A 10,462-nucleotide genomic window follows, 5' to 3' on the forward strand; every position below is an offset into this window, starting at 1 on the left:
TAACACATAGTTGCTTCATAACACAGTTAACTCATACTGGTCCAATTTATTTATTTTTCATTAGAAATATAACCATCTGCAGAGAAATTCAATTTCAGTAACAGTAAGATGTGTGACAATGTTCTTGGAGTTTTCACAACAAGATTAAGAAAGATTACTGATTTAGATTGTTTTGATTTTTTTGGTTTATATTTTGGTTTTTTTTGATATTGGGGATTGGACCTTGCACTTGCCCGGATGGCCAGGAGAAACTGAGCTAAATCACTGGCAGCTACTAATCAATAGCAAAAAAGGAATTGAACAATTTTACATCCTCAAAAAAGTTTATGCGTGCCTTCTCTTAGTATTCTTGCATAGTTGACTTTTGTTATAGTCACCTCTTATTGTCCACACCTACCTTAAAACACTCAAATGAATTATGTTAGTAGCTGAAGACTCTTAATAATAAGAAAACCATACTTCTGCCAAAAGAATTAATTCTAATTCGACAGTCAAAAACAAATATAAATTATTTTACTCAAAGACAATAGGAGAAATTTCTGTGACATAAATAATTTGAAATAACTATACATTGATAGAGTTGAGTTATCAGTACATTAATTAATTGGATGGATTATAAGCAAAAAACATTGTTATGTGATTATTCTGTGAATCTATGACCTCCCTTCTTGGTGAATTTAAGATCTCACTCAAATTTTGTTGTCTTTTTAAAATCATATAATGCATATCACATGAGTTTAATCTTTGTTGTAATTCAAATTTGCGTTGATATGTGCATCTATCTATATACACTTGTTTAGTATATATATAATCACATGACATCACTGATGGCTAATGTAGTTTTAGTGCACATTGCCTAGCTCTATAATTTAGAAATATTAAATTATAATACATATGTATATATAAATCTTTTAGATATATATTGCATCCAACATATTAATTCTAGGCAAAAATATCTGGTGTGTAACACTTATCTCTATTTTTGCCTTATGTTCTGTATACTCTAGTGTACCATAGATACAATTTTATCATTTTCATGAATATAAATCCTCATATATATGACTGATAATTTAAGCACCAAGAAAAGCTCAAAACTCCAGACTTAAGTCCTAAGCTTTTTGTGCTTAATTAGAAAATGTTCCCTTCAAACTTTCTAACTCATGTATTGTAATGCCCTTACTTTATCTACCTGGAGGCTATGCACGTTTATTACTCAGCTTTCACTATGATTCAGTTAGGGGAAATGCAAATAGAACACTTCAGAAAACAATATAAACAGACCTGGGCTTCCACCTTATACGTAAATGGATATCACACATGCTTTATAGGGTTTTTGCAAAAAATTACTTCAACTTTGCCTAGATAGAAAATGTTCTCATTTTTCAATATATTATATGGGAACATTTTAATACTCACTTACTATGAACTCAACCAAAAATATTTATATTAAAAAAATCTTCATTTGAAGTTCTTAGGCAATCTTTCTTTTTTTTTCAGCTTTAATTGAGTTTATTGGTACATTTTAGGGATACAGTACAGTTACATTCATTGTTGGGATCTTGTACCTCTACATGACAAGTCTTGATTCTCATTTTTTTCCCTTACCCCTGCCTTCCCTTCACCCCCTCCTCCCCTCCCCATCTACAAACACTTTATTTTCCTCTTTATTCCCTATTACACTTCCCCTACCCATCCCACCTTCCCTACACCTTTAGCTCCTTTCTTCTCATTTCTAAATGACAGCAATCTTATTAAGATCTTATGTTTTATTGCAGATTATTCACACCAGAGAAACTATTCTGTATTTACACATGTGTGAGTTATTTATTTCACTTTGGAGTATATCTTCAATATGTATCCATTTTCCTATGAATGAATCTATTTTATCATTCTTTATGGCTGAGTAATATTCCATTTTACAGAAAAACCACATCTTCTTTACCCAGTTTCCAACAGATGGGCAAATGGGGTGTTTCCAAGTTTTACCTATTACAAACTGTGCCTCTATAAACATGGGTGTGCATACTTCTCTGTGATATGATTCTTTTAGTTCTTTTGGAAAGATACCCAGCAGAGGGATGGCTGTGTCAAATGGAACCTCCAGTCCAAGCTCTTTGAGGTATCTCCATATTGATTTCCATAGTGGTTGCACCAGTCTGCACTCCCACCAACAATGGAGAAGAGTTCCTTTCTCCCCACAACCCCGCCAAAAATTGTTGTTGTGTGATATCTTGATAGCAGCCATTCTTTGTGGGATGAGGTGTAATCTCAGTGTTGTTTTCATTAGGCAATCTTTCTTTGCACCAAATTTGATGACCACTGCCTTGGAATATTTCCTGCATTCAGAAAATAATTCCTCAGTACTGACTTACTGTTAAAAATATCCAGTAGCTACATTAAAATGTCAACATTTAGTAATGTTTTCCTCAGAATTCATAATTTAGGCTGATTTGAATTTTTTTCTTTTCATTGACTTTAGTGGTCCTTTTAGGTACACAGTACAGTTACATTTATCATTGGGATCATGTATCTTTACATGACACGTGTTGGTTGTCATTTTTTCCCCTTAACTCTGACACACCATCACCCCCTCCTCCCTTTCCTGTAGGATAAAGGAAATAAGGGAAAATAAAAAAAAATCTGAGAAAATGCTGATTTGAATTTTGTAAAAATGTAATACATTATGCATATTTGATAAATCATTCAGTTTTAAATAATTTTGTACTAAACTTTAGTTTTTAACAGCTCTACATGATTCAGTTTTCTCTCATACACATCCATAATGACAATGCACTTCAAAAACTGGATGAGTAGAATTGACTGCCCATGCTCTCACATCATTGTAGACTTATGGATCCCTAATCAGATTCTCAAATATACTTAATATTTATTTAGTACCCATAAACTCTTTTCTTAAAAAAATTACACTAAATTAGCTAATGCTCTTCTAAGCAGTATACAATGTACCTACTGCCCTGAGATGTACTAGCTTCTATGCATGTGTATATTCAGGTATGTCTGGGAAGTACTTATGGCTACTTTCACTGTTTTTCAGCTTTAACAGAAGACAGATCATGATATAATTTGTTACTTTATTACTTTGATGGTATCCTTTAAATATTGTTGTGCCTTTCTGCATTTATTCAAGTGAAAATTTCCAGACACTACATGAATGGAGGGTGTTTGTTTTAACTCCAACGTGTAATGCACACTCAGTATAACTATCACTATTTTTCCCAAAAAATATCCATCCTATCATATGTATCATAACACTCTTATGGTTTTGTTTCAACATTTTCTGATCAAGATATTCCAATTTACATTAGTGGACACTGTACAGGAGGATGTGAGCTGGCAAATTAATCTGTAAGGCATGTGGTATTTACCTGATGATAAATGTGCAATGCATTTAGACTTATGCAGTACTCTCTAATCTATACTCTGTACTCCTTAGTAGAATTATGTAGACAATCCCCCATTTCCACCACATTTGGGCACCTAAATGAATTTGGACATCAATAGTTGGGTTACTGCATGTTTTCTTTTCAAATCAAACACTCCACACGACTAGAAATTTTATTGTTAAGGGCACTAGAGCCTGTGATGATGTAAGATGCTAATATATTACTCAGAACTATTTATGGTATTACAGCCTTTTCTTTATGTATGTAGGTTTTATATCCATGAACATCTTTGCTATGATCTCTGAAATACTGTCCACTTATTGTGAGGCAAAAGAGCCCACTCACTCTTTAGTAGAAATTTTTATTTCTAATTACTCCTGTGTGCCAAGATAGAGATAACAACTAGGGAATCAGAAATCCATTCCATCTAACTACGTGCATATATTTGCAGAAAGGAAATTTAAAAATGTCCCATTATGTAAAAAAGGAAATTACAACTTGAGGTACCAGAGTATTTCATCTGAATTTCATTAAATTGTATTTTTCTCATTTGTTCTACTGATGATATCTACTTTGAATTGTAACTGTATATTATGTAGTTATTACCTATTCATAATTTGTGGAGCATCCATTATATGTTTAATCCGTGCTTAATGTTATAGTAGGAACTAATAATGAACTCAGATATTGAACACTTTACATAGTAGTAAGGGTGGGGAAAAGATTACAAATTAAATTGTCAGTGTGAGTCTGATACTCAAATGACACATCATAATGGTTTCAGCTGACACTGTCATATTTACCATGTATTTATATATGTAAAATTAAACTCCATTCAGTTTGGGGGGTTGGAGAGAAATCTAAACTGGGTTGCTTTCACTTGTACACAATGAGTAGGATGATTTACAAGAAAGGAGTGGGATGTGGACAGCTTCAAGGAAAACATGGTGTTGGAGCAGGGATGAGATCACAATTAATCATTGTAGACCTTCTCAACCTTTGATCACTACTTCTAAAGTCAGATATTCTTTCTAAAGTGGGTGAATCAGTTTTAACCCTTCTCTCCTCAGTGATCTACTTGAGACTGTTAAGGGTAAAATAAAATAAGAAACTGGTACTTCCTGGAGGAACAGGAAAGAGAAATGGGTGCTTGGTTTGTCAGAGAAGATAAATGCCAGGATTTTCCTGGTAAATGCCCTGCATGTGTTAGACAGCCTTCTATAAGTATACCTTCAGTCATTTCTATCCAACAACTTGTATTTAATTACATATAAATGCAGTTCCCCTATTTCCTTTTAAAATAATAATATAGGTACTTGTTCTCAGAAATATTGTGCACATATATTGAACCAAATTACATAGAATACAGATGTTAGATGCTGTTATTAATGCATTGCACAGTTATTAATTCATGATGTTATGGTTATTTTCAGCTTCATCATCATCATCCTCATCTCTGCCATAACTCTTTTGAGATGCTGAGGATATAGTTTCCTGGCACCCCTACTATGCTATCATGGGTTAGATCTCTATGAGAACCAGTTGTCAGTGTGATAATCAAGTACATATATTTCACAGTCCTCTCAGCTGAAGCTGTGCACAATTATAATGTCATCTTGCCGCCCAAATGTCTTCATGATGAAAACTAATGCTTCGAATATTCCTGCTTCCATCCATAATATTTTTAATTAGGCAGTGTCTCTACTATGGAATGTCCAGATGTAACTCATGCTCCTCCTCTCCCTGAGGACCAGAAAAAGCTTTAGGACAGCCAACATATTTGTTATGGACAATGTCAAATATCAGCTTCCAGTTTTAGGTAAATATGATAAAGGAGATACTGATATCACAAGATATTAAAAAATAAATACTGGAAGAAGAGACTGGTTATGTCATATCACACAACTTTGAAATCTGAATGCATACAGCTTACAATTATCCACATTGCTCCATGGAATTTTAAACTTCAAAATATCTGAAATTCAATGAAAGTTAAAAAAATTAAAGTTACAAAAATTTGGGGACTCTTCCTTTACATAGAAGAAACATTAAGAGTATTATCATTGTTATTTGTTTCCTTTTTAAATAAGTTCCTAAGCTTTTTATTTTCATTATTCATTGTGGAAAGATACACATATCTAAAGGTACCATTTTAAGCAATTCAAAGTACAGGGATTGGCTACACACATTATAATAGCTTCTGTGCAACTGTTGATATTATCCATATCCAGAAATGTTTTACTTCCCCAACTGAAATTTGAAGTATTATGAAGAACTAAATACTACCGCTCAAGCACACATCACTCTGTAATGAAATATCATATAAACTTAAAGACTTTAAACTTCAGAAACAATAAAAACAAGGAGGAAGAATTTGTAGCGAAGTTTTAGATTTTATTTATTTATCACATTTACTAAACTTCTTTCTAAATGTTTGGAAAAGGCTCTAGAATCAGATTTACCAATGATGGAGCCTCTTTATGGTGCTACTGATGTCCTTGTTCCTCAGGCTGTAGATGAAGGGATTCAGCATGGGAGTGACCAGAGTGTACATCACTGAGGCCACCATGCCCTTGCTGGGAGAATATGATGAAATTGAGCCAAGGTAAGTTCCAAGGCTTGTTCCATAAAATAAGCAAACAACTGACAGGTGAGAACCACAAGTAGAAAAGGCTTTGTACCTCCCCTCAGATGATGGGATTTTCAGAGTGGCAGAAACAATTTTATAGTAGGAGAAAATAATCCCTGACATAGGAAAAAAACCAAATAGGATACCAAACACATATGTGACTATGTTTTTTGTTAAGGTATCGGAACATGAAAGGTCAAGGAGTTGAGAAGGGAAACAAAAGAAATTAGCAATTTCCACATCTTTGAAACATGTAACTTGTAAGGCAATTAAATTGTGTGCCTGGGAATTCAAAAGGCTAAGAAAGACTGACAGCAAAAGTAATAAGACACAGAGGCGAGGATTCATAATCATTGCATAATGTAGGGGGTGGCAGATGGCCACAAAACGGTCATAGGCCATTACTGTCAGAAGCACATTATCTGTACACCCAAAAAGGACAAAAAGATACATCTGTGTCAGGCAGCCCCCATAGGAGATGACCCTGCTTTGAGTCGAGATGCCCAAAATCATCTTTGGGACTGTAGAGGAGGTGAAACAGATGTCAGTCAAGGACAGGTTGGAGAGGAAGAAGTACATGGGCGTGTGGAGGTGGGAGTCAGAGCTGACAGCCAGGATGATGAGCAGGTTCCCAAGCACCGTGACCAGGTACATGGATAGGAATAGTCCAAAGAGGACAGGCTGAAGATCTGGATCTGCTGAGAAGCGCATGAGATAGAACTCTGAGACAAATGTGAGATTATGTCTTTCCATGTTGCTTGAGGACCTTTAAATAAATTTCATCTAAAAAATGAAATAAAAAACATCACACAAAACTCTGCACATATTCTGAGTTCAGGTATTCATAAGCAAATCATCCTCACCAGAAATTCACAAACTTCAGTAGCATTTGCTCTCTTTTGATAAATCCCACTATCAAGTACCTAGTCTTGTTGGGTCATTTACTACTTTCTCTGAAAAATTACCTAAAATTTGCATTTTTTCTATCATTTCTCTTGCTCTTCTGTCCCCAAAGGAATCTGTTGTCAATAATTTTATGAATAGATTTTCTTGTCAATATTTTCAGTCCTACATTGACTTATGAATCCACAAGAACTTTTATTAAAAATTTAACTGAAAGTGACCTAAAACTCTTCTAAATTGTGTGTTTCAGAAATATATTCCCCCATAAATAGACTAGATAATATCCACAAGTAGCGGATTTAGTTCTTTACAGCCTTATGAGAGGAGAGGGAGAGGTATTGAGGGAGGGAGAGCAAGGCCTCATTTACCTTGTAAATTAATTATTATGATAATATTTTGAAAATGCCTGTCCTTTCCCTGTCACTCATCTTAAAATAGTTGTATGTTATAGTTCATGTATTTTTTTCAATGAGTTTATTGGTACTTTTTAGGCATATAATACAATAAATTTATACATTTCTGATTTCCAACAAATAACACACATAAAAATTCAATTTCCTTCACAAAATCAGTGACTCATTTTTACCTATAACCTCTAACTCATCAGATAAACTTGCAAAATATGCCTGCCATCTTTTTAGGAATGATCTCTTTATGATACCTCACAAAGAAATGTCATCATCACATGAGGAACAGCATTTCAATTTTGCTTTGGTTTTAGTGGCTGTGCGAAGTGGTGACACTGAAGAAACCATCGTGTTAGGGGTCATTGACCTGTTACCAAGGGCTGAAAGTGTGTGAATCTCTCTTCCTCTCTGTGCTCATAATGGTTGAGGAGAATAACTTTCATACTCATGTGTGGTAACTAAATAAATGTAGAGCCTATTTAGCAGTTGTGAGATGTATTAGTCTCCATTGCATTAACTTCTGATGTGACCTTTATACTTCCCTCCCTTGTATGAGCTCTAGGCTTCATTTGTTCTTCTGTCCTAGAAGGTTGAGGTTGAACATCATGTTATTTATGAGCTTGGTCTTTTTTCCTAATGTGAGAGTTCATGGCTATAAATTTGCCTTGCACAAGTGCTTTCATTGCTCCCCATGAGTGAGATTTTGTTTTTAAAATAAAGATGTACACCATTAAACAAGTAGGAAATTTATTAAGTATTGCAAACTTCATTCCAAAGGCAATGGAGCCTGAAATTATATGAAGTATTTTTCTCTTTGTAACTTAAAAAAATACAAGAATATCTATGTTGTGTTTTATTTTTAAATAACTCATAGAGATGCAATTAAGTGGATTATTGGGTCCATGTGTCTGTGACACAGAGAAAAAAAGCAAAAGCTATATGGTGTTGTCTTTACATCTATGGGGTCTTTGTGAAAGGAGTGGAGGTGCAGACAGTAAGGTACCAAGGATCTTCAAGGGATTATCATTAAGGATAGGTATGGTTACTGAGGGAAGTGTCCGTTCTATTTAGATTTTTAGTTTTGATGTCTCCTTTGGACCACATAAGCTATAAGTCTGTAAAATCAGCTGTAAACTAATGTACATCATTCCTCCCAACACATATGTATATAATCACACAAATACAAAATATCCTGCAACAGAAATAGAAAAGCAGTAACTATAGGACACAGGAGATAACTGGTAAGAATATACTTATTACTGATAGTAATGATAGCTAAATTTCAATTTGATCTAATTTTATGCACATTAACCCTAAATAGAGCACTCCTTATCTACATAATCTTTATGCAGTTGCTGGAAGTAAAATTTAACACTAATTACAACGTTCTCTCAGAGATACTAACAGTACTCCCTGCATCACAGAAATAATAAGCAGAGCTGAAAGGATTAAGAAATAAATTCACAGATGCTATCTGATACACTGAGAAGTTTCCCTGTTTCTAATCCACAGAACGATTTATGCAGAGGTTCAGAGTTGCTAATCATAGGTACTTTAGAGGCACATTTGCAACTCTCCTATTTCCTTAAGAAATGGAAATCAAATGAAATCAAGACATGACTTTTCCACATTTGCATTGGAAAACAAGTGCAAACATGGAGAAGAAGGTGAGAATTTCAAAAATATCCTACAGTGGTGTCAGGAGAGAAATCTGTGCTGAATGCTTAAGGGAGTGCTGTCTCAGATCTTTGCCTGTTTTCCGCATCTGTCTTTGGTGGACGCAGCTGGGTTCATTCATTGTTCTACTCTGTGAGCATTCAGAAAACAGCAGCAGTAAGGGGCAATGGCCAGGGGGCCTCTGCTGAAGTGACAGATAATTATGTTCTGCTTTTGCTAAGAGGCAGCCTAACAGAATAACCCTGTGTCTGTAACCGGATATCTCAATTTCACCCGCTCTTTTTTATATATAATAACCTAATGCAGGTTCCATTATAACAACAGAAGCTTCCATTTTTTAACAAGCAATATCAATGTAAGCAAATATAACTACAGGAAGACATATAAAATGAAATAAAACAAGACAAATAGAAAAAATTTTCAGTTCCTGGAAGACAGGAAGCCCTGCAATCCAGTTCCTGATGCTATGGTTATTGCTTTCCTGTATATCCTGATTACCTTTATAATTCTTTTAGGGCTCTCAGGAGACCCTGCAGAAAGGCAATCTTTCTGCTGTTTGAGGGAGATATTGATGGAAGTAGAAACAGGATGTATAAAAGCTGATTTGAAATAATAATTCATCTTTCCCAACTACACCCATAATCATAAAATGTATGCTTCTTATAACTTATATTTTTCATATTTGTACCTTTTATGTGAGACTATTGAAAATATCACCCTTCTCCTCAGGATAAGGAAATAATTGCTTAAATATCTTTTTCATATCAATGAATCTTCTTGCACTTACTGGGTGATGCTGTTTTTAGCTGGGTCATAGTGAAGGAGAGCAGATCCAAAGACCCTCTTATGTCTGCTGCCTAGTGAAGGCTCAGTCTCTGACTTTGGGATTGAAATTTACACATAGAAGCCTCATAATACAGATGACAGAGCTTAGGACACAGGTATAGAGCTGGACACAGGACTGGAGTCACTAAAGTACTGGAGGCTGATTATCAACTGCTCTGTGACCTTGGGAGCTCAGTGCACTGAGAAAACTCATAATTAGCCAAATTGGTCCATGCCATCCAAGTCTCTAAGGATTTCTAAACACTAGTGGAAGGAAAAGGGTTTTACATCTACTCAGAAAAAGCTAGTTTGTCCTAATCACTTCTGTCATTTATAAACAATGTTAAAATTCAGACTTGCCTTTATTTTATTTTTGAAGGAAAAAGTGCATAACACAATTACACGTTTAACAAAATATACTTGATCAGTGTACACTTCAATGACTTTAACATTGTTGTGAGTCACTCAACATCATATATCCTCAGGAATATTTCATTTTGAAAACTGAAAATTTATGCTCAACTTTACAGTGCACCCTTCATCTTCCCAGCCTCGTACTATGAAATTAAGACCATTAAATTATAATTCTAACACAACCAAAAAGTTTGGAAGTTCTG

The 10,462-nt window shown here is 34.6% G+C and overlaps 1 protein-coding gene across 1 annotated transcript; it reads right to left on the reverse strand.

Annotated features, from left to right (window-relative positions):
• Window positions 1-5,862: 5,862 nt before the first annotated feature.
• On the reverse strand, window positions 5,863-6,804 carry LOC104867609 (olfactory receptor 7E24-like). The gene has a single exon (XM_010632017.2). The coding sequence runs from the start codon at window positions 6,784-6,786 to the stop codon at window positions 5,863-5,865; it is 924 nt and encodes a 307-aa protein (XP_010630319.1). The 5' UTR covers window positions 6,787-6,804.
• Between the last annotated feature and the right edge of the window lie 3,658 nt (window positions 6,805-10,462).

Source organism: Fukomys damarensis, unplaced genomic scaffold, assembly GCF_012274545.1.
Source record: "Fukomys damarensis isolate Sample0158 unplaced genomic scaffold, DMR_v1.0_HiC HiC_scaffold_37, whole genome shotgun sequence".
Lineage (NCBI taxonomy): Eukaryota > Metazoa > Chordata > Mammalia > Rodentia > Bathyergidae > Fukomys > Fukomys damarensis.